The 23,783-nt window shown below is 52.0% G+C and overlaps 9 protein-coding genes across 9 annotated transcripts; 4 read left to right on the top strand and 5 right to left on the bottom strand.

Annotated features, from left to right (window-relative positions):
- Window positions 1-4,943: 4,943 nt before the first annotated feature.
- Window positions 4,944-6,341, top strand: N7510_005679 (uncharacterized protein; the record flags this gene model as incomplete). Its single annotated transcript, XM_056977605.1, has 1 exon — window positions 4,944-6,341. One exon carries the CDS (start codon window positions 4,944-4,946, stop codon window positions 6,339-6,341), a length of 1,398 nt encoding a protein of 465 aa, XP_056833637.1.
- Window positions 6,342-7,614: 1,273 nt separating this feature from the next.
- Window positions 7,615-8,960, bottom strand: N7510_005678 (4-hydroxyphenylpyruvate dioxygenase family protein; the record flags this gene model as incomplete). Its single annotated transcript, XM_056977604.1, has 3 exons — window positions 7,615-7,749; window positions 7,823-8,240; window positions 8,299-8,960. 3 exons carry the CDS (start codon window positions 8,958-8,960, stop codon window positions 7,615-7,617), a joined length of 1,215 nt encoding a protein of 404 aa, XP_056833636.1.
- A 297-nt stretch (window positions 8,961-9,257) lies between these two features.
- hmgX lies at window positions 9,258-10,025 on the top strand (the record flags this gene model as incomplete). Its single annotated transcript, XM_056977603.1, has 1 exon — window positions 9,258-10,025. One exon carries the CDS (start codon window positions 9,258-9,260, stop codon window positions 10,023-10,025), a length of 768 nt encoding a protein of 255 aa, XP_056833635.1.
- Window positions 10,026-10,143: 118 nt separating this feature from the next.
- N7510_005676 (uncharacterized protein) lies at window positions 10,144-11,016 on the bottom strand (the record flags this gene model as incomplete). The annotated part of the gene is made up of 1 exon (XM_056977602.1): window positions 10,144-11,016. The coding sequence occupies one exon, from the start codon at window positions 11,014-11,016 to the stop codon at window positions 10,144-10,146; it is 873 nt and encodes a 290-aa protein (XP_056833634.1).
- Window positions 11,017-11,736: 720 nt separating this feature from the next.
- Window positions 11,737-13,254, bottom strand: hmgA (putative homogentisate 1,2-dioxygenase (HmgA); the record flags this gene model as incomplete). The annotated part of the gene is made up of 4 exons (XM_056977601.1): window positions 11,737-11,860; window positions 11,925-12,575; window positions 12,627-13,136; window positions 13,187-13,254. The coding sequence occupies 4 exons, from the start codon at window positions 13,252-13,254 to the stop codon at window positions 11,737-11,739; spliced, it is 1,353 nt and encodes a 450-aa protein (XP_056833633.1).
- A 519-nt stretch (window positions 13,255-13,773) lies between these two features.
- On the top strand, window positions 13,774-15,060 carry fahA (fumarylacetoacetate hydrolase FahA; the record flags this gene model as incomplete). Its single annotated transcript, XM_056977600.1, has 1 exon — window positions 13,774-15,060. The coding sequence occupies one exon, from the start codon at window positions 13,774-13,776 to the stop codon at window positions 15,058-15,060; it is 1,287 nt and encodes a 428-aa protein (XP_056833632.1).
- A 143-nt stretch (window positions 15,061-15,203) lies between these two features.
- maiA (maleylacetoacetate isomerase MaiA) lies at window positions 15,204-15,875 on the bottom strand (the record flags this gene model as incomplete). The annotated part of the gene is made up of 1 exon (XM_056977599.1): window positions 15,204-15,875. One exon carries the CDS (start codon window positions 15,873-15,875, stop codon window positions 15,204-15,206), a length of 672 nt encoding a protein of 223 aa, XP_056833631.1.
- Window positions 15,876-17,651: 1,776 nt separating this feature from the next.
- N7510_005672 (uncharacterized protein) lies at window positions 17,652-20,315 on the top strand (the record flags this gene model as incomplete). Its single annotated transcript, XM_056977598.1, has 3 exons — window positions 17,652-17,862; window positions 17,911-18,577; window positions 18,629-20,315. The coding sequence occupies 3 exons, from the start codon at window positions 17,652-17,654 to the stop codon at window positions 20,313-20,315; spliced, it is 2,565 nt and encodes an 854-aa protein (XP_056833630.1).
- A 141-nt stretch (window positions 20,316-20,456) lies between these two features.
- On the bottom strand, window positions 20,457-23,615 carry N7510_005671 (TAPT1 family protein; the record flags this gene model as incomplete). Its single annotated transcript, XM_056977597.1, has 1 exon — window positions 20,457-23,615. One exon carries the CDS (start codon window positions 23,613-23,615, stop codon window positions 20,457-20,459), a length of 3,159 nt encoding a protein of 1,052 aa, XP_056833629.1.
- Window positions 23,616-23,783: the final 168 nt, after the last annotated feature.

Here is a 23,783-nt window from a genome sequence, read left to right as displayed (position 1 = left end):
GAGTTCTTAGCAGCACAGATCGCTTCCACATGTCTGCATGTCGGTCTATGACATCTTTTTTCATCATCTGTTTTGACTTGACAGCGTGATGTCTCCACCGGGGGTAATTGGGTGGGGTCTATGGAGTATGGAGTGAGATGCGGACAGAGCAAGTTGGGAAGGAAACGCGAGGAAGGACTCTTGGTCTCGTCTTTAATGCCTACCACATATCTTGTTACTGGTATATAAATCAGATTGATTCATGATGCGCACTTCGCCTGACTTTCGCGATCGGACTGAATTTCCACGTGGATGGTTGAGCGCGTGCTTCTCAACACAGTCTGGCTGCAGCGATGGAGACTTCCTCGGCGAGGCTAAGGCGGAGAGGCGCACATCATACATACATGCTCTCATATAAATCACATCTTGGAAGAGTAAAGACTGTCGTTATGGCTCTGGGCTAACTACTGCCATGAGGAGAATGTGAGGCTGAAAGAGCATCTCCGATCGTTATTTACGATCTAATTCTACATCGGCTCCATACTAAAACCACCACAAATAGCTATGGGAGTGTTCTCGATGTATGTGTAATTCTATACAAATCGCTGCACTTCAATTCGTCGCTTTTTGTCCTGTCAAGACTTTGTTGTAGTTCGCTGGTCTGATTTGATTTGAACTTCTGCCAATGAAGCTTGCCATGTCCAATGAATACGGACATATGCAGTAACATCCACCAAAGGAATCCGGATGTTTGAATTGCACCTCGGTCTAAATTTATCTGTCTCATCATGCATAAGTCAAGGTGAGGTAGATGCTATCGTAGTGCCCGTCGGATCCACCTCGGCCCCCAATCCAGAGCTGGTCATGTGGTTCTCTTCCTGCCATGCACATGACCGTATATAACAGTAGTACCATCCATAGTTTAGATACACCTTCAATAGTATGGGAACTACTTCCGGTTAAAAGGCAGCCTCTCATGTTGTCCTCCCTAGGAATCTTTGTCGAGTGACGTAATTACAGAACCTTCTTTATTTTCTTAGTTAATAATCAATAATAGTAAGTAGTAATAACCCTTTTTGACGTGAAAGGCTATGTTGCATCAATTCGAGAAGTGTGGATCCGGGATTGTGCTCCAGAACCTAGGAACACTCCACACCCATCACAGATTCCTAAAACGCCCGACACCGCCTCCTTTTTAGGATATGCTTTCTCCACGAACTTTTACATACATGTTCAGCCTGACATAGCATGTCGGCTTGTATCCGGCCACCCAAACAACATAGCGGTGGGGTTCTTTAAGAAAGTAACACTGTAGGTAGAGAGCTACATGCACATCTGCCCAATTACACGCGGTCGCAGCGGTAACTGCTTAAGCTAAGAAATCAATGCGCGTCGCGATCCATGTACGAGCGAGGCTCTGCAGAGCCGCTTGCCGGTAACATCGGAGCGAGTCCAGCCACCTCCACTCAAACAAAAAAAAGAGGGAGACGTTAAAGTCCCTCAAAAGGTTCTAGCCAGCTGAATATCACTCGTTTTTCGAATCTCAGCTGTGTTTTGTCCCATCTTGTCTACGTTAGGACTTAGTTGGTGGATACCCAGTGGACCTTCCAGAGAACTGGGACTAGGCATGATTCGTCGGAAGTTCCGACGCGTGTAGTTTTCGCCTCGTCTCACCGAGTATCAGTGTGTTTTTCATGAAACTGATGTAGTTTATGACCGTTGTATCTATTTAGTTGTTAGAGATGTCGGATTATTGATGCCGTGTGTATGTGGGATGCATGAGATCAACATATTTGTGCGAAATGATCGGTCAGAGTGTTCAATGTTTTGGCATTGGTTTGAGTTTCAGCTCAAAGGATTTGGCTTGATATCGCCTGCGGAGTACCCGTAAGCCACTGACATGTCCGCGAAGGAGTCGGCAAGCCGAATCCGACCTTGTAGGGGTCATTTGACTGTCAAACACTAAGCCGGAATTGGGCTAATTTCAATTGGATTGATTGCATCTGTATCCTGTTTGATTCAAGGAATAGATTACTTCCTATCTTCTACAAGACTTGCCTTTATTGTACGTGTGTGATTATGCGGCCTTTACCTGATGTCATTTGCTGTCATTACGGATCCTTTGCTTCCGCCCCATCCTACAGTTACAGCCCGACGAGACCAGGCGCTGAACGCCGAGTGAGTTGGGCGTCAATCCCGAATGATAAGAATAGTAGCTCGATGACCGATCCTCCGCCTGTTTTGATATTTCTCGGGACAGTTTCCTGCCGAGCACATCAAATCACGTGCGCCCCGCCCTGGTCTCGACTCTTCTGGGAGTGCTCTGCTCCGGCGAATCAGACCATTCTGTTGAAATACAAGTGGACATGTTCAGACTCCCAACGCGAAAGCAAGATTGCATCATCTCGTACTCACGCTGATGAAAGGGGTGAATGAAGATTTCCCAACCGACAATCCCAACGCAGACAGCCGTGGTCAAGAGCGCCGCACACCCACGGTCTTGTGAACAGTTTCTGGAAGCGTTCTAGAAGGGGCGATCCGGTGCCCCGCAAGGGGTTTAGCGTCGTACGAGGCCCATTACATACCTGACCATACCTGACGGCGATTCCGCTTCCACTGTTTCGGGTCTTTTCGCGCCACATGGCGCTGGCCCAAAAGAAAGCTTTTGTTCTGTCTGACTGGGGCAGGAACAATTGCTTTCGGACGAGAGTTGATGCCAAGATGTATCTTTATACCTACGTACTTGCTTGTCCTCCTGTACCCGAGAAATCTTCGAATATTCTTTCGGATCATATTCAACCGAATCCCAGGGCTCTGGATACGCCGTTGTATGTTCGCCGAGGCGACCAGGGTGTGAAACGATGTGGGAGGGTGCCACCCTCCATGGTGAGGGCCGCTATCGCAAGCCACCATAAACTTTTCCCCGCGTACTGCTCGGTCGGAACTTTCCATCCCGATAATATGATAATATGGGGGATCCTCCCGGCTCTCTGATTTCCGTGCTACATCACTATTGGCTAATCTGCGTGTCTCATTTGCCGCAGTTGTCATAACCCCTCACGCAGCAGAGGAAAAAAGTAAATGTCGGTGTAAACAGGCTCAGAAGCCATCCCCGTAGCGTAAAATCACCTGAGTCATACTGGCAGGGGGCCGATGTTGCATCCCGATCGAAGTGACCGGGGTGCTTGAGTTCTAGAAAACAGACCCCTCTTCTGCGGGTGAGCGGAGACAATAGTCGTAGCTCAGGCCGCCGCTCTTGTTGGGGGAAATAAGGCAGGGTTTATCGGAAGGTAGCGGCAGAACTATGGAAAGGAGCATGGCCGTCTCGGGAGGAGCAGGGGTTGACCATGTGGCCGATGACGGGGAGTTCCGAGAGGGTTTCGTGGTTGTGCATGATATACTGTTGATCTTTTCGTTTTTCAGTCCCATAATAGCTTCAGGCAGATATCGACATGTCCAGCGGTGCTGCACAGACAGCCACAAGCCGACTCCAATCCATTGCATGGATGGCCCGAAAGATTAGTTGCTGATGTTTTCGCATCACATCGATCGAGCCATCTGTAACATATTTCCCTGTGGTAGTCTAGCGCTGCCTATTTTGTTATACGTACATGTAGAGTGTATTCAACGGCGGATTTCCCTTCAACTCACCCGGAGAATATTACGGCATCGTCATCGCACCGCAGGGGATACCCCAATGCTAACTAACGAGCGTATCGCCGAGGGAAGCCGCGGAATCCAACAGCACGGCAGTGCCCAGCCATGCCAACAACGGTGCTCTGCTCCAACTGCTGCGAGATATTTGGAGAGGAATAGATTGTTAGATCGCTATGTTGCTCTATGGCCTGTGGCTCAGGTCGATACTATAGTAACGCTGCAAGTATCAAGATAATGTAGCCGCCACGCAGTCCCATGGAAATAATCAAGTAATTTCAGTCGAATGACTCCTCCCATTGCTCGGTCTATGATGGCATACACAGTAACTATCGATCCTGAGTGACTGGAAGCGTGGTGGTGTAGACAGAATTACTCAAAATGAGTCAAAACGTGTTTAGACCCGCACTAAGCGGGCCCCGCCATGAAATCATCCACGCGCTTTCTGCAGAGACGACTGCTATATTTACGATCTGCTCCATTGTACTACATTCCACCCCTACGCCGTATGCCTTGATTTTTCACCTGCACCACGGCTTCACTTCTTCTCCGTCACGTGCCCACTGCCCGTCACCCGATCTCTGCGTTGGCAATCCAGCCCCGATCGACTGCCGCCCTTCCCCATGTCAGTTGACGCTCACCGTAAGTCGTCATCTCGTATCTTTTTTGGTCCTCCTGTTGGTGATATGCACTCCGCCCCTTGACGCTCAGGGCTGGTCTCTTCGCCCCCCACCACCAGGCACTCCGCGGCCCGCAACCTTTTTGATCACACGCTCACCACTATGCTAGGGCCAGAGCCGCCGTCTTCTACAAGTGATGACTTGTCAGCGGCTCAGTCGCCAGGCGTTCCGGACCCAGACAGGTCGCCTCGGCCGCCCCAATCACACCCCCGCAAGCCTATCAAGTGCCGCTTTTATGCTTCCAAAAAAGGTAGGTCCTTCACTCTGCAGGATATACGAGGTGTATGTACTTGTCCTGGTATTTCGTATACGCCTGGTGTTGTTTTGCAAGTATACACGCCTGGCATGCCAGTCGGGGCCATATCGTCATGAGAGCGATAACAGGAGGCCGTTGTTTGGAATGTCTATTCAGAGCATCTCGAAACTGACACTCGTTTAGGATGCCGTGCTGGCGCATCTTGCCCGTATGTTCATGACGCTTCTGTCATTACATCAAACCAGAGCGCGTCTGAACAGCCGTCCGGACCGCAGGATGATGCCCAGCCTTCGGTCCAAGATGTAGCCGCCAACATCCAAAATTTGACTGTGGATGGAAATCCGTCGACCAGTACTGCCCGACCTCAAAGGCCCATGTCGAAAGTTGAACAGACGAATCCAAGAGAGTTTCAGATCAACCAGTTGAGGCGGCGCTTCCGCCCTCAAGAAAGCGGCGATGATCTGGGATCGACTCTAACCTTTGGCTTGGCTCCGTCAGATCCGGATTTTCCATTTGAGCTGGACAGCTTGCAATGTGTTCTTCATGTCCCTTCTTCATACCCAGGGAAAGGGCGACCGGCGCTGCAGGTCACGAACTCCGATATGGCACCCGAGTTCCGAGAAAACGTTGCCAGAGGGTTTGATGACATTGTCGACTTTACCTTGCGGACAAGTGGCCAAGGGAATCTGCTCAATTGGATGAAGGCTCTGGACAGACAGCTCGAGCGTTTGCTTACAACCCTCGAAAGGGGCCCAAAACTGAAATTTGTCGCAAATATCGGTGGTAGCACTGGGGCTGCAGGCTCTGAAAACGCTCAAATCCGACTTCCAGTATCGCACACCACAACAGCAGCGCCGAAGGTTGCAACGGAAGCGCCAAAACCAAAACCGCCACCTGCGAAACCCACTTACACAGCTGAAGAGAGAGCCCAGGCTGAGAAACGACGGGCAACCGAAACCAAGCAGATTGAAGCTCGGTTAGGGAGACTTCCCATGTTTCAGAAAAGGCCAGATGGAGTCTCTTTCGTCGTCCCCATTCAGCCGACCAAACAAGACCGTCTACCCCGAACACTTCAAGCTGTCAAGACCGTGAAGTTGCTGGTTCCCCAACTATATCCGTTGGAACGTAGCTCTATTGAGATACAAGGAGTCGACAGCACCGAGGCAAGATCAGCGGAGATGGGATTTGCGCAATGGATTGAGCAGAATTCTCAATTGAATTTGGTGTCTCAGATCAACTACTTGGCCAGCAACCTGCATAATTTTGCCAAAACGCCACTTCCCGAGGAGCCTGAAGATGTGCCCTTACCAGTCTTAGAAACCGTTGATGAACCCACCCAAGCTCCACCCGTCCATGACGGTCTGGCGGCAGATACAGAAGATCGACCACATTTACATGTCATCCCGCGGCCGCCTGAATGGTCTGTTCCAGATGGAAACAGTGACGATGAAACCACAGAAGAATCAAGTTATGACGAGGACTCCTTCGAAGAAGAAGAAGAAGAGGAAGAGGAGGATGGTGGCGCACCTGTCCCTGCAATCGTGGACAAGCCTCCTGGCAAAGGTGTTGCTCTGTCATTTCCTTTCCTGGAGCTGTACGGCATCGAGCTATTGGAGCTTACCAATCTTTATATCACGGTCAAATGTGAACGATGCAAAGAACCACTCGATGTGAAGAATGTGCCGCAGGCCAAGGATGAGAAGGATGTTTCGCCAAAGATGGAATCGTGCAAGAAATGCGCTAATCCCATGAGCATTGGTGAGTCCAATTAACTAGCTACTTTGCGGACCAGAGGCTTATTGAGTTTATTCCAGCCTTCCGGCGACAGTTGATGCATTCTCACTCCAATCGCGCTGGCTACTTGGACCTAGATGGCTGCACTGTAGGGGATCTTCTTCCAAGGTGAGCCTTTTGTTTCTGTTGTTGGCTCGGTAACTAATTTTAGAACAGTCATTTCATTCCAACATGTTCAGAGTGTTCAACTGTATATCCTTCTCCGGGAGTGTCGGCCGTTCGTGGAGAAAGCGCCATGGCGATTTGCCGACAGTGCCATCGCAAGATGGGTGAGCATTTACCTGTTACAAACTTTAGCCTACCGCTTACTTTAAAATAGTCTTAAAGATTCCAGAAGTCAAGTTCCTGGTTGTCGGGACCGCAGCGGGTGAGTCAAAGAAATCAAGCGTTGAAACGACTTCATTCTAACTCGTATACTCGAAAAGTATCTGGCCGCGGTGCTCTTCCTTTGAAGAAGAAGGCTAGAAGCCCCCTTAAAGATATTTGAAGATTGTACTGACCAAATAACAGCCCAAAGAGGTCCTTGGTATTGTCGCTGGTCAGGAGCTGCCCCGGCGTGGCCGCTGTCAACATTACGGGAAAAGCTACCGCTGGTTCAGATTCGGCTGTTGTGCCAAAGTATTTCCATGTGACAGGTATGGTTTAATTGGCAGTTGACAGCATCGTAGTACAAGCGGACATGCTAACGATATTGTAGATGCCATGACGCTGAAACAGATCATCCCAATGAACACGCCAACCGCATGATCTGGTATGTTGGCCTTTCTCCTCGGTGGAAATAAGTAAGCGATAAACTAACGAATCACAGTGGCTTCTGCTCCCGCGAACAGATTTACAGACCCGAAGCCTGTGGCATCTGCAAAGCAGTTCTTGTCGGTAAGGCGGGCAGCGGATTCTGGGAAGGTGGAAAGGGGACCCGAAACCGGGCGCTGATGAGCCGGAAAGGTATGTGTCTGTCTAAATGATACGAGAATATGTCCTGACGGTCTAGATCCTCGGAAATACAAACGGCGAGGAGCAACAGTTCCTGGTGGTTCCAGCTCATCGAAAAAGAAGTGATCACGGAGCAGCAGTTCACGCACTGCATTTGCTGGTCCAGCATCATATCCCACTTTGTCCACGCCAAGCAAAGAGACGGTACTCAGATCAATTATGCGATGGTATTGAGCAATTTTACATAGAGATGCGCTAGATGCAATCGTAAGAAATATAAAAAACCAGTCTGGGTCAAAGCAACTGTCCCCGTCCGCATCAAATTAGATTCCCGCGCAGCTCCTGCTCCCTCTCAATAGCCTCAAAGAGGGACTTGAAATTCCCAGCCCCAAATCCGGAGAAGTTGTGTCTCTGGATAATCTCAATGAACACCGTAGGCCGATCCATGAGATGCTATACCGCAAATCAGTCACCCATTCACTCCCAACCAAACAACCAAGTTTGATATAGAGATAGAGACACATACCTTTGTGAAAAGCTGGAGCAAATACCCTCCCTCATCAAAATCAATCAGAATATCCAAACTCCGAATCGTCTCAAAGTCCTCGTGGAGCACGAGCCCGGCCTTCTTCAGACGCGCCTGCATGTCCGTGTAATACGTCTCTGGCACCTTGATGAACTCGACGCCGCGCGCCTTCAGATTCGTGATGTCGCGGATGATGTCGTCCGTTAGGAGGGCGATGTGCTGCACACCCGCTCCATTGTAAAAGTCCACGTACTCCTCGATCTGGGACTGCTTCTTGCCCTTGGCGGGCTCGTTTATGGGCATTTTGACGATGTCATTCGGGGATGACATCACGATGCTCTTGAGCGCTGAGAACTCTGTGCAGATTTGGCTGTCGTCTACGGACCAGAAGCGGTGGAAGCCGAGCGCTTTCTCGTAGCTGGATCATGGCTGTTAGTTGATGATATGGTAGAGACAAAGGAGGGAGGGGTTCTTACTACTCGCAGATCTTGTCCATCTCATCCCAGTCCTGATTCCCAACACAGTGATCAATTCGCTTCAACTGCACGCCGGGCAAGAACTTCGCCAGAGGATCCTCGGCGCCCGATTCAGAGCGATACCCCGGCATAAAGACGCCGTGATACTCATTCCGCTCGATGAGAGTATGTGTCGTCTCTCCGTAAGTCTGGATCGTAGCGACCTTGACACACCCATTGGCATCCTCGAGAATCTTCGGCTCCGAAACGGCCTTTGCACCGTTCTTCACAGCAGCATAGTACACGGCCTCGACGTCATCCACCTCAAACGCAACATCCTTGACAGCGTCGCCGTGCTTCTCAAGGTGTCGGTGCATCTCTTTCAGTAGCTCCTGCTCCTCGGCATCAAACCGCTCGAGCTGGTCCAGCGAGCGCAGTGGAGAGGTGAGGATGAAGGTGATGTCGCCGTTGCGAACGACGTGCGAGCATGTTGCCCGGCTGCCGGTTTCTAGGCCGCGGTATGCGACCCGCTTGAATCCCATGCGGGTTATGTAGTAGGTTGCCGCTTGCTTGGCGTTGCCGACGTACCAGTGGATATAGTCATAGCCCCGGTAGCTCGCCAGTGACGAGGTCCCGTTTGTTTCGGAGGGGGGAGGGCTGGTTGAGATGGCTGAGGGAGCCATTTTTGGTTTCTCTGTCAAGTATTTTTCGAAGGGGCAAGTTGGTGATGGAAGTTGATGATGGAACTTTCCTAAATCTGGCTGCAGAACTGCACCTTTAAGTCACATCCATATGGACTGCCCACAGTAGCCGCCACCATGGCTCGGATATTCTGTGAAGCTGGTGGTTCATAGTTCGGCTGACCACGGATTTTGGCGAAATACCCGCCGATTGCCGGGAATATCCGCCATATTATCATCGCGGCATCACCACTGAATTTAGTTGTTGCACTTACTCTGACAGCACAATCAATCAGCAAAATGACTACAACTAAACCACATCTCACCACCAATGATGCGGCAGTCCTCCAGGCTCTCTTCGACGCCGAGTCCTCGCCCTCATCCGGGGTTGTGATCGACCCTTCGCTCCCACCATGGCCGTCAAGTGTATCCATCTCTGAGCAAGACTTGGCCTCGCTCAAAGAGCGGGAGGCATCAATAATCCGCCAAATATCTGGTGATAGCCCAACCCGAGAAATAGTTGAATCTGCGGTCGGCGATTTCGACGCTCTCGTCGAGAAATACCCGACCTATCCATCAGCATACACCAACCGCGCACAAACACTGCGACTCCTAGCAGACGTACAAGACGAAAGCAAGACCAAAAACACAGACTCTAACTCAGACGACTCTCTCTTCACACCCCAATCCACCCTCCTCGCCACCCGTATCTTCAACGACCTCGGCCAAGCTATCACCCTCGCCACACCACGCTCCCCCGCAGACCCAGTCTCAAACGCACAAGCACGATTATTAGCAGACGTACACACTCATCGTGGGTACCTGCTACTAAAAGCGGCACGGTTGAAAAAGAACATGAACGGAGAGAAAGAAGAAACCGGTGGGGGACCGGAGCGACTGCGCGGACTGGCCGCTGATCAGCTCGAGGAGATGGCGAGTCAGGATTTCTTTCTTGGGGGACGGTATGGGAATAAGGTTGCACAACAGTTAGCTGTGCAGACGAATCCGTATGCGAAGATGTGCGGCGCAATCGTGAAGGAGGCGATGAGAAAGGAGGTTGAGGGGTGACTTGCTTGGATTGAACATGATCTACACTGATTTATATATCTCACCCTACATACCTTGGTCCACAGAGCCATCTCTAAAACAATGTATATACGGCAAATCATATTTCTGCTCTCTGCCTCTAGGACAACGTAGGTAGAACAAACCGCATGATCTCGACGTCCGTACTTGCTGAAAGATGGATATCGTGCGAATTCCGCGTCAGGCGGATAGCACTCTCTTCGTGTAACAGCACCACTGTGCCTCCAGTCGGCTGAGATCCCACGCCCTTCCCTTGGAGCACGTACAGAAGCTGGATCGCATCCTGGACGCGAACGTGCCATTTGTTCCCAGCAACAATCTTCACTATCTGCACGCACGTTTCCCGCTCAGTGAACACTCCGAGCGTCTTCTTGAAAACCCCCTGGCCAGCACTGGTGTATGGCTTCCAGTCGAACCCTTTCGGCTTGACGATGATCGGTTTATCGAATCGAGGCTCGGCGTATACCAGAGGCCGGTGGTTATAGTATTCCCAGAGCGTTTCATAGCCATCTTTACCCTCGGACGCGGCACCGTCGCTATCGGCGTAGTATCTGCCCCCTTCAAAGCGGCCCTTCTCCTTCAACGCCGCCTGCGCAGTCGCCAGTTGGTCAAACGACAGATATCCTTGCTTGCTGGCTCCGCCGAACTGCAGGACGAGGACATCGCGGTCTCCGCCCTCATCTTTCTGTGGTCCATAGTGCACGGCTTCGGGGTGATAGCACAGCTCGCCTTCGCGCAGTAGCATGTCTGGGCCGATGGAGACGTCGTTCCGCACAGCGTATCGGAACTGGTCGAAGTTGTGCTTGTGGCGGGGCGAGTAGAAGTCGCGTTGCCGCGCTAACGCGAGGTAGTAGTTCTCGGGCGTGCCATCTTCACCGCGGAAAAGATTCTTGAAAGCGAGGCCGTCGCCGCGATGTTTGAGGGGTGGTGCAATGAATTCGAGATCACTGCCTTGAACTATGTCGATGCTCATTTTTTATAATTTAATGATTCGAGACTGTTTTTGATTCCAAGGATTCAGTCGATGGGCTTGACAAGTCGGAGCAAAGGAAACCGGTGGCTCGATGGTTGATATTTATCGGGTTGCACTCAGTAGCTTCTTCCAAGATACGTGGAGCGGGGTCGTGCGGAGCGTCAGAGGTCAGGGATCTTCTAACAACAAGCGGCTAAAATACGGTAAGCCGATAACAAGCACGCAGGATTTTTCGGCCCTACGCTGGTATTGACTAATTTTAGCTCGATATTCCGCGAGACTCGTTCTTTTGCCTATCACAGAACATGTGCTGGATATGTTCGATGAATACCAGAAGAAGTCCTTTTGGATTATGGACAGCTTGGAAGTACTGGAAGCTTACTCTACTACTCGCGGCGTGAGAAACATCGAGAGATCCAGTTTTTGGCGCACTTTGATTTTGCATGCAGACATATGGGCAGGCCTTGGGAACCCAAACCGTGATTGCATGATTCGCCTGAGATACCAGTGAGATCAGGTAAATAGTGGGATGGTAGAAAATATACAAAAATCAATATCTATCTTTTTACAACAGTCCACTTCTAGATCACTTATATATTTCTCAATCCTCACCACCGGGGGTGCTAGAGATTGGTCCAAAAGTATCCCGTATTGTGTTAGACTATTTCACTAAGAGCATCCATACACGCATCACATTTTCCCTATACTGGCTCATCTCAATCAGGCCTTCTTGTCTGGGTTCACGAAATGCCGTTTCAGAGGCTTCCAGCTATGTTCATTATACTCCTCCTGCACTTTCTGGCAGGTCTTCAATCCCCACTCCGAGACACCAACCATGAGAGAGCTAATTAAAAAAAAAAAATCGGGTCAGCACAGTGCATACGTAACAGCAATGGAAGCCAACATACCTCTCAAACATGAACGCCAAGCTCCCATCCCCGATCTTCTGCGGCTTCAACTCCGCATTACTCGCTCCCTCAAAGGCAGCCGAGTCCGGTCCGTGAGCGCTCATGACATTGTGCAGACTTGCACCTGCGGGCTGGAACCCACCGCCCGTCTTCGCGTCGTAGTTCCCGCAGATCAGGCCCATGAACTCGGACATAGTGTTACGGTGATACCACGGTGGACGGAAGGTCCCCTCCGCGACCAGCCAACGAGGCGGGAAGATAACAAAGTCTGCAATGGCGGTGCCCACATGGTCCGAGGGACCGGTGAGTACGGTAAAGATCGAGGGATCGGGGTGGTCGAATGAGATCGATCCGATGGTGTTGAACCGGCCGAGGTCATACTTGAACGGGTAGTAATTGCCGTGCCAGGCGACCACGTCGAAGGGTGTGTGGTCCTGGCGTGCAGAGAAGAGCGTGTTGTTGAACTTGCTGTACAGTCTGTACTCGCTGCGCTCTTCCTCATCGTCAAAGGCAGCGACGGGCGCTTGGAAGTCGCGCGCATTGGCGAGGCAGTTCGAGCCGATGGGCCCGAGTTCGGGAAGCTGGTAGTGGCCCTGGTACAGCTCGCAGATATAGCCCCGTACCGGGCCTGAGGGGAGGGTTACACGGTATCTAACAGGGGGTTAACAATATGAATTCGAGCCATTGTGGAAGAGTGCTTACCGGACACCTCGGGGAATGACGCAGATCTCATTCGGACGCAAGAGAATACGGCCCAGCTCCGTCTGGATATCCAGCACACCGTGCTGCGGCACAATCAGGAAATCGCCATCCGCCGAATAAAAGGCTTCCTTGCCCATATCCTTGCCGGCCGCATATAGCAAAATACCCATGCCCTGTTTGAGGGTGGGGTCACCGGCGCCGGCTACCAGGTGCAAACCATGTACCCAGTCAACTTTCTCGTTGAGATCAAAGGGGTTCCAGCGTAGCTGGTTGGGGATGTGGTGCAGCTTGTGCGTTTCGGTGGTCATGCAAGTGTGATACGAGTCCGCATCTTCAGCGGTGAAGTTCTCGTGCGCCGCGGCGGGAATGATGCGGTAGACCCATGTCTGCTTGTTCTCGTGGCGCGGCGCCGTGAATGCAGTGCCCGAGAGTTTCTCGGTGTATAGACCATACGGTGCCTTTTGAGGCGAGTTCTGGCCGATGGGGAGGGCGCCCTTGACGGCCTCGGTCCTGGTCGCGGTTAGTAGCTAGATCTCAACGGATGAATCAATGACACATACTCGTGGTACGAGTCGAAGCCCGTCTGGTAGGCGTAGGGATCCGGATGGGCGAAGTTAGTGACGGGCATGGTTGGAGAGAATGCTGTTGAAGTTGAGCCCGTCTGTTACTTGACTATAATAATATCATCATCGCGGCAACGCATGTCCGCAACCGCGGAATCCATGATTGCCGGGACTAAGCGGGGTTGTCCTAGAGATGTTAGTCCGTTCGGTCTAGATGAGTGCAATCCACACGCCCGTCCCGTCGTCATCATTATGATTAATTCGTCTTCCGACCATCCACACCATAATGAATTGTCGGAAACTGTCGGTTCTGCGAGATTAATGATTCGAGGGTTATTCTATAGGGTTACCGCCCTTGTTATTATTTCATTAATAGATCAGATACGGTGGACAGAAAAATGGGAATAGCGTCATAGCCACCCTACACCGCACCCAATCCATACAACCCCGGCGCGGAGGGTTTCCGCTGTCCCGGAATGGGCAGCGCAACAACCCGCAGTTAAAGTAGTAAAGAGCCACTCGGCTGTAAACATTATTTCCTGACGGTTCACACACACACAAACACACACACATCTCTATCCATCATGGCGTCGTGGCTCCAGATCCCCAAGAACTCGCCCTTCTCGCTGGCCAACATCCCCTTCGGTATCATCTCAGGCCAGTCCGCCTCGCGGGTCCCCGCGGTTGCCATCGGCGACTATGCGCTCAACCTGAGCGCTTTCGCCTCGTCTGGCGGCTTTGCACAGCTCCCCGCCATCCAGCAGCACTTGGGTGTGTTCAGCCAGCCCACTCTGAATGCCTTCGCAGCGCTGGGACGCCCCGTGCACCGCCAGGTGCGCGAGTATCTGCAAAACGTCTTCCGTGCCGACACCCAGTTCCCCCAGGTGCTTAAAGATAATGCCTCGCTACAGCAGTCGGCCCTGTTGCCTCTGTCGCAGGTCACCAACCACCTCCCCATGCAGATCGGCGACTACACGGATTTCTATGCCGGCCTGAACCACGCTTACAACATTGGTGTGCTCTTCCGTGGGCCGGACAACGCCCTGCAGCCTAACTACAAGCACCTTCCCGTGGGCTACCACGGCCGTGCCTCGTCGGTGGTAACTTCGGGCACGCCTCTGCACCGTCCCAACGGCCAGATCCTGGCCAACCCGGCCGCTACCCCCAAAGTGCCGACGTTCTCGCCGTGCAAGCGCCTCGATATCGAACTGGAACTTGCCGCCTTCGTCAGCACGCCCAATGATCTCGGCAAGCCTGTCCCCATCGAGGAGGCCGAAGACCACATCTTCGGCCTGGTGCTCATGAACGACTGGTCTGCGCGCGACATTCAGGCCTGGGAGTACGTCCCACTGGGCCCGTTCAACGCCAAGAACTTTGGCACGACCATCACGCCCTGGGTGGTCCTGATTGATGCTCTCGAGCCTTTCCGTGCCTCCGGCCTGGAACCAGGAAACCGCGAGTCTTTGCTGCCGTATCTGCGCGAGAAGCACGCGGACAGCGCCTTTGACATCGCCCTTGAAGTCGAGCTGACCAACAAGGGCGGTAAGCCCACGACCATCTCCAAGACTAATGCTCGCAACCTCCTCTTTTCATTCCCTCAGATGCTCGCTCACCACACCATCACGGGCTGCAATATGAACACCGGTGACTTGCTGGGCTCGGGCACTATCTCAGGCACGGAGCCCAAGACCCAGGGAAGTCTGCTGGAACAGACTAATGGCAAGAACCCGCTGAAGCTGGAGGATGGGTCGGAGCGTCTTTTCCTAGAGGATGGCGACACGGTCGTTCTACGCGGCGTGGCTGGCTCCGAAGGGAACTATGTCGGTTTCGGTGATTGTGTCGGCACCATCTTGCCTGCACACCCGCTCTAGACAACGCGAAATGAAAAAGAATGGGAATCATCTTGATGGGTCGTAAATAGAAACTTCGCAATGAATGAAATACACGAATCACTGGCATCGATCATCGTTAAGGGTCGCTTGCTGCAACAGTGACAAGAACCAAGAGCCTATCCCTACTGCTTTACTCTAAATTCCTCTGGCGTATCCTTTTGACTTCTCCAATGCCCCGCCTTTACGGCACTCTCCCCCTCCAAACGTTGCACAATCTCATTCACAACCGGAAACATTTTCAAATCCACGCCCACCCGCTCAGCACCCCAAGCCGCCGGAATCAGACATACATCCGCCAGGGAGATCGTGTCCCCAACACTAAACTTGCCCGCCGACTTGGCAGCAATAGCCTCATATGCGCGCAGACCATCCTCGATCAAATCCCTCGACCAGCCCTCCCGATCAGCGCCGAGCGGGGCCACGCGCTTCAGGATCTTCAGATTCGTCACGGGCTGGACATCGCATGCAATGATAGATGCGAGACTGCGCACTGTAGCGCGAGTTTCTGGGTCTGAGGGGAGGAGGGGTGTTGTGTCTGGGAATGCCTCGTCGAGGTATTCCAGTGCAGCGAGAGACTGGGTAATTGTTAAGGGCTTGGCAGAGACACGCTTGACCACGAGTGCTGGGACGGTTCCTGAGGGATTGATTTCTTTGTGTTCGGCGGAAGACTGCTCGCCTTTAAGGAGATTGACGTAGACGGATGTGAAAGTGAGGCCCTTGAGGTGGAGGGCGATGCGGACCCGCGCTGAGCAGGACGAGCGGAAGTAGGTGTAGAGCGTGAGATCATCGGCCATGGTAATTATTTGGTCTGTCTAGGAGGTCTTGGACAAATGGTGAAATGCTTAACCTCCGCGACTGGCGTACGGGTTTATACTTGGTGTGAACACTGGCGCGGAATGGGTTCCGGGACTGATCTGGGGAAGCAGGAAGCCGCTTTGGGCCGGACGGGCATGCTCGGAGACCGTCTTACGGGAAGCTATTAATAATAGTCAATTATATTTTCGTCCTAGGGTAAAAAGGGGTATCTTTTACTTTATTCCGTTTACTGTAAGTTCTTTCTAGCACAAGATAGGGTTTCATCATTATAACCTACTTCATCTCCGACTTTAAAGATACATAATCCAATCCTGTTTCGAGACCATACAGCCTTTTGGGAATCTCCATAGTCCTGCATCGGTACATCTTCATCCTCAGAAACAGATATATAATAGTCCGGAAAGATACGATCAGATTATTCACATATTCTGGCGTTAGGTCTATAGCGTCCGCATCAGCGACCCTGACCGGAGCAGATAGAGAGATGGCACGAGAAAGTCAGAGAATTGTTGGAAAAGTTTTCGTGTAAGAGCCAGTATTAGCAACGATGGAGAGATGCCAGAAGCAATTCTGAGAAGGGTGAGGACTATGGCGACTCCATAGGAAAGCCAGAGGATCAGGAGAGAGTAGACGCAGATGTTGTAGCATTGAAAGATGGTCGCAAACGGCTCAGGTGGGGGACATGGGGGATGAATAATTTTAAAGCATGAATTAGCCATTGAGTCGGGTATCTCAACCTTGGTTTGCGACTCGATGAATGGGAAATTCATGACCTGCTGTAGTAGATAAGAATTCATCAGTGCGATCCTCGCATTGAGAAACAACTCCTCCAGCGTATCGACTAGAGGTAGCGTATAGTTCGATAATTTAGCAGCCAAACCTTTTCATTCGGCAGTCTGTAACGCTACAACGGCCGGAGGTGCACCCCCAATCACACTGAAATTATAGTTATTCAGGAATGTCAATCCTTTCGTATTGACCAGCCCCGCTGTAATCATCCGAGTGTTCACGTTCTGAAACTCAACCTGCATATCCGCTGATTTCCCTCTGTGTTTATTATGGAGCCAATCAATATATTATTGAATGACTTCATCACCGCCTGGTAGGTAAATATCTCCATAATTGTCGTATTGTATGTGCCGTTGAGAGGATGGGCCGCTTAGTACGAAAGAATCTTCTGCTGAGCCCGTTTCTCACGGATCTCATGTTTAGTGCAAGTACCCTATTCCAATTGTCGACATTAAAGTTAACAATGTCAGGGGTGCGAATAAAACGACGATTGTCTTAGTATTATGTCGTGCATTGCATGCAAGCTCCTGCGGAATACCGAGGTATAGGTAGGTCGATCTCCATGTGGCCCGCTGCACGCAGCGTGTAACCATTCCAGTAGAAACCATGTTTCGCAATGGATGGTACCTGCATGTTGTAATCAGGTAGTATTCTGCGAATAATGTCTCTGACCCCAACATTCAATTTCGTTGCGTAAACAGACCAAGCCCGTCCCAGTTGTAACCCCGAATTGCTGAGCGGTCAGCATCGGATACCGGCGGCTAACGCCCACACCTCACGACAAACCACATTGCAACCTCTAAGGCTCCAATTGAGTCTCGACCAACGAGCCAGACAGGCCGGTGACAGTGCTAGCAGTAGCGACTGGAGCGCGTTTGCAACGTTCATCCACTCACTCTCCACACCACGGAGAATTCATCATCAACTTCTCCCTGATCCAGCCGCACAGCGACGGCTCGTTGAGCATGGACGACGGCACTCGGCCACCCCGCCCGGACCGGCCCTACCAGCGAACTTACAAGGCATGCATTCCTTGTCGGCAACGCAAGGCGAAGTGCGACCTAGGCACCGGGCCGGATGGGTTACCCATCGGCCCACCGTGTGCGAGATGCCGGAGGGAGCTAAGGCAATGTGTTTTCCCGGAGAAGCGCGCTTGGGAGAGGTCTCGCAAACGAGGTTAGTTTCCACTTTTAGTCTCTAGGGTAGGTGCTAACGGTGATGCAGCTCGGTCATCTGAGGAAAACGAAGATGGTGTCTCGCCTCAACATGCGAGGACAGACTCACAAACTATTCTAGACCAGTCGAATATCCAACATTCATATCATGGCGTTGCGCCAGACGGTAACTCGACTTACCACAATCTACAATCAACTCCCGGTGGCGGGCCGTACACTCCAAGTGCGACAAGTCCATTCCAGTCAGGATGGAACTTCGCTCGACCTCAGAGACAGACTCCCCTAGACTCACGAGGCCGAGAGCCCATTGTTAACGAGCATAATGGACACACCGACAACTCCCCATCACAATCATATGATCCCAATAATCGACACCGGTCCAATTCCACCCTAGCAAGCTCGATGATGCGGACGGTCGTCGCGAGCGGGAATGATGCGCTGAACATCTTGTTCGAGGCTGCAACTGCGCATGACCAAGAAAATCACGAGAATGACACAACGCCCGAGTCAGTTACTGGTAATGCGTCTTTGAGGGCTACAAAACGAGCCACTCCCAGGAACTACGACAGTCCCGCGGCCTTTGAGCCGATGCCCAGGGTTAGACGCCCTGTAGAGCTATCCGATGCTGCAAGAGAGACCTTGGATATATGGGAAGCGTGTCGATTCGTGAAACAGGGCTGGTTTACCGCTCGGGAGGCTGTCACTTATATTGATATGTAAGCTCCTCAGGATATCTTTTTCACGCTCATAACTAACACTACTGCCAGGTTCTTTAAGAATATGTCTTGGCTCTCCCCAATTTTGACTGATTTCTACGCCAATCATAATAATCACTACTTGCTAATCACTCGAGAGCCGGTGTTATGCTGTACCATACTCATGATTTCTTCTCGATATCATATCCTTCCCGGGGCAGGCGGCGAGTCCAGAAACTTCTTCATTCACCATCGACTCTGGCAGCATTGCCAACAGTTAACGATGCGACTCATCTTCGGTCAAGAAAAGTCCACCAAGTCCAAGGTCCGAAGCCTGGGGACTGTCGAAGCACTTCTTCTGATGTCTGAGTGGCATCCTCGGTCTCTACATTTTCCTCCTGAAACGGACGGGTGGGATGACGATCTGATCTCTCCTGCCCCGAATTTGAAACATTCAGAGAACGGAGACAATAACTCTGGGAGTCGATGGGTGGAAGATATGATCGAGCCCGCCAGAAGATCGGACCAGATGTCTTGGATGCTCCTCGGGTGCGGACTCTCTCTTGCACATGAACTGGGCATTTTCGACAATGACGATAGCGATACGAACTGCTCTTCCGAAGAAGAACAGCAATGGGTCGACCAAATGACCCTGCGCAGGCAGCGCGTCCAGCGTCTTCTATACGTGTATATTAACCAGCTCGCCTGGCGCATAGGATGCATGTCTCCAATCCCGCAGTCTCTCAACCACGCCATCCTGGGAGGCCGCCGACCCCGCGGACTCAGCCAGCCAGGAAACACCTGGCTCACGTTCATGGACTCGTGGATCGAGCTGACCAAGCTCGCCAAATCAGTGACTGACATGTTCTTCCCATCAGCCGTCTTCTCGCGACAACAACTTCTCACGGGCCGATATGTTGGCCTCCTAGAACACTTCCGGCCACTGCTCAACCAGTGGAAAGACAAGTACCTACAGCCCCAAGTCCTGGACAAAGCATTCTACAACGACCTCTTCATCGAATACAACTTCGTGCGCGTGTACACCCACTCAGTGGGCATGCAGGCCGTCGTGGAACGCGCCGTGGCAGACACAGAGCCAAACCACTTCGACGAAATGCGGCCTATGACCATCGATCCCACCGACTACGAATACATCCAGGAAGTCATCGATGGATGCTGCCAGATTCTACAGAAAGTGACCCATCTCGCCGAGGCAGGGGCGCTGCGTTTCTCGCCTGTGCGAATTGTGCTGCGCATCACCAGCGCCTCGATCTTCCTGATGAAGGCGCTCAGCCTCGGCACGCGGCATGCAAAGCTCCAAGAGGCGCTGGAGATCTTGGAAAAAGCAATCGACGCGCTCAAGTCCAATGCCCTTGACGACGTCCACCTGAGTACCCGCTACGCAGCTCTCCTAGACATGCACGTCTCGCGCTTACGGCGCAATCTCCTGGCATCGTCGAAAGTCATGAAAAACAGTCAAGGCACAACGCGACGATCATCGATGGCTCCTCCACCTTGGCCGGATAATACCAGCAATAATAATAATGCAGACCGTGCGAATCCGATGGGCACGCCTGCGTCGCAGAATTTGACGCCCGAGCTGGGGTTCATGCCTTCGTTGAACGACATGGCGGGTGACGAGTGGCTTTCACTTCCATTTGATCCTTCCATGGCCCCGTTTGGGATCAGCAGTACCGGCGGGCAGTTTCCTATGTATGAGGGGGGCGGACTAGATTTTATTTGGAATCTGCCGTCTTGAATGAGATGGTAGTGTTTTTGTACGACCTAGACATTGAGACATTATACATAGCTAGAGCTCTAATATTGAAGAATTCACGATGATTATGGCGCTTACTATGCTATACATCTAAATTACACGAATACACCATACCGCCACTTACTACCAGATCTTCTTAGCAACCATCTCATACCGCTGCACATGGTCGATGTTCATATCCCCGTCCTTATTCTTGTCTCGTTCCTCTTTCTCCTTGAGGCGCTGGAGCCCGTCAGGGTCATCCGCATAAATCCATCGACGCCTTTCATCGCCTACTTCCACCATGCCCCAGCCTCCGACACGACGACTGCCTTCCACAGCAAACTCGCGGTGGCGTGGGGCCGAAGATCCAGTGGCCGTCTGAGGATGAGACGAGGAATGGGATGGCGGGGCCTCGTTTTCAGATAGGTTCATCTTGCGATAGCGGGAGCGGGCGAAGGCAAGAAGGACCATACCCAAGAGGAGCTTGAGAATGAGTAGGACCACAAATCCTGTGAGGACCAGGATGACGGTGAAAATCTGAACTGATTGCGCGGGGGTAGGGATGAGGTTGGCTAGGACGGTGCGGACGAAGGTATTGAAGTGCGCGGCGGAGGCAGGCAGGAGGGTCCGCAGACTCAAAGGCGGTCCGGACGGGATGGGCACTGGGGAGTAATGGTCGTGGATGGATGAAAGGGAGGCGGAATCCATTACGGTGGATGAAGGATGCTGGGGTAGCAGGGACGCGAGGAACATCTGGTACGTTTGCACGGAAACCCTGACAAACAGGCAGGACAGCGGGATGACAGGTAGACCAAGACGACGGGTGAGATTATGATCACCAAAGGCATTGGTGTAGTAATCTTTGGCGAGCAAGTCAAGGAAACGGCCATAGATGGCGGGACGAGTATTGTTAAACTTGTTGATGTACGCATGCTTCAGCCAATCCACAAGCATCTCGGACCCAAGAACAACCATAACGGGGCCCAAGACTTGTGCCAGCGTCGGGAGGAAAGAATTGGCATTGCTCAGAGAGGTCAATATTGACGACGGAAAGAAGGTGAACGATTGAGGTATGATAGACGACGCGGTCCGGGGCGGTGTTGACAGAGGTGTGCTGTTGGTGGCAGTGGACGAGGACTGGCTGGAAATGCTGGACCCGAGCCCTAGATCACCAACGAAGTTGAATGCCCCTGTTTCCACGATATTGCGAGAGGCAATAATAGTGAGCATCAGCCAGAGTTGGAATCGTTCAACAACGTCGGCGCAGGTGAGTTGAAAGAGATTCTCTTTCTCAAACTTGCGGAAGACTGTAGATTTGATCTCCACGAACTGATTTGACATGAGTAGAGTGATGAGGGCGTTGGAGTACGCGTTCACTGCCACGTTGAGTGTCATGGCCTGGTAAAAGAGTGATGTGGCATGTGTCACAGTATAAACCAGGGAAAGCAAAAATAGCCCAAATGGACGAAAAATCTTGCTGCGTCCATCCGGTCGACGTTCGAGTGCTTCCCGTGAGAAAAGACTCTCAAGCACATCTTGTCCAATAGCAGCCAACAGCCGGTCGCTCACTTCCAAGACGTTGTAAATCACGTACAACTTGATGGCCGCCTGTCCTCGAATCCAGTGATACATCCGACTCGCATCGAGATACATCAAAACACAACAAGTGGCAATCATGAGAAGGCCAGTCAAAATATCGGCCTTGTCATCGGGCAGCAACGCCGAGGGCATCGATTTACGCCTTCGATGATGGTGATGATGCTTGCGAACCTCGGAAGTGCGGTGTCTCCTCCGTGAAGAGTCTCCGTGTCGATGTTTGGATTCTCGGTCAACCGAAGTAGACTCTGGCGCTACCGAGGAGCTAGATGCGAGTCGAGGGGCTGCATCGGGCTCGCTTCCACGTCTTTCACCTGCATCGTCCGTAGACGATTGGATCTTTCTTTGCCAGACTCGTCCAACTCCATTGAGAACGAAGTTCCAGATAAAGCGAATTTCGGCGTCCAGGTTCATCACCCAAGACTCGGCCAATATATACACAGCTTTGACGAACCGAAGAGGGAGAATGGTGAATGTATGGAGCCATGAATCGAGACACGCGAGGGCGCCAAACCAAAGCACCTGCTCCAGTTCGAAAGGCAGTCGAAGAAAATTCATCAGCCTCTCAAGCTTCACATGTGCCGATTCGTAGGGAAAGTCGCTTGTTGCAGAGCGATGAATATACAGTGGAGATGGGCGACCCGACGCGAGCTCGAGCTGGAGGTACGTGGGTATTGAAACGGGAGGCAATGGGTATGGCGGCAGTGGAGAAGACAAAGGTGTCTCATTGATCTGGGGCGACGGGCCAAGATGGCCCTTGGACTCGCGATCCATATGTTTTGTTGTGGGCCTGTCTTGTTTCGGCCGTGAAGCCCAAGTTTGTGCCAACCGTTCATTATTAGGTGAAACAGGTAGTGTCCGTCGCAAAGAAGCAGGTGTTGAAAATGTGCGTGATGGATGGGGTCGATTTCGAGCAGATGGAGGAATGGTTTGCCGAGCGGACAATGGGCTTGCCGGTACAGATGCTTCTTCGAAGGGGACATCTTTACCTGGCCGAGCCTCCAGCACGCTATCCGTGACGGCTGTCCGTGCACTGATAGGTGCTTGTTCGATATCCGGTACCTCGGATCGAGAAATCACCGCATTGATATTGTCGTAATCCGAAACCCCTCTTCTGCCGGGCTTTGTGTCTGGTGTTGCAACACGGTAGGGAATCGAGTCCGGTGACGACGTGAGTTCTTGGATCTTCGCTGGAGATAGTTTTATCACTTTTTCCTTTCCCTCGGCCGATTGCGACGAGCCGTCTCCGGTGAGCTCTGCCAGGGCCGCCGTGATCTTCTGGCCTTCCAAGACATCCACGACCGATGACCGACCAGTATTCGTTGTATCGTCATGGGTATGCTCGACAAGGATACCCAGACCCTGGTCTGGCGATTCCGCTGGCTGAAGTTCTTTTTTATGTGTCCCATTCGTGGAGTGCCAGCCCGATGAGGCTGTGCTATTCGCTTCGACATGGTCATTCAAGCCGAGATCTCGGGTTATGATTTCCTCGTCGGCGGGAATATCGGGCCAGGCTGAGGTTCCCATGCTATCATTGTCCGGTGGAGGCGATGACGTTGCATCTGTCCCAGAAGACTTCGTATTTCCATTAAGACCGTTGCCCAATCTGTTTCCAGCAGGGTCCTGACTGCCCTTGGAGATCCCATTCATGTTGTCTTGTAATGTCAACGCGCGGGGCTTGACTTGTCGGTGTTCACCATTCATCCTGACGACTGCGGAGATATCTCGACGTGCATTATCCAGGGCTGCGTCGCAGATCGTAAGGAAGGAAAGCCGTGGCGCGCTCAAGCTTGGCGAGGGTTCGACTGGGGAACAAGCATGGAGACGCGACCGATGCAGCTGATGGCGACGTATCACGCTTTCGCAGATGCA

Source organism: Penicillium lagena, assembly GCF_028827675.1.
Source record: "Penicillium lagena strain IBT 129212 chromosome Unknown utg000003l_segment0_segment0, whole genome shotgun sequence".
Lineage (NCBI taxonomy): Eukaryota > Fungi > Ascomycota > Eurotiomycetes > Eurotiales > Aspergillaceae > Penicillium > Penicillium lagena.
The sequence above is the reverse complement of the archived record's forward strand: the minus strand, read 5'-3'. Positions and strand labels throughout refer to the sequence as shown.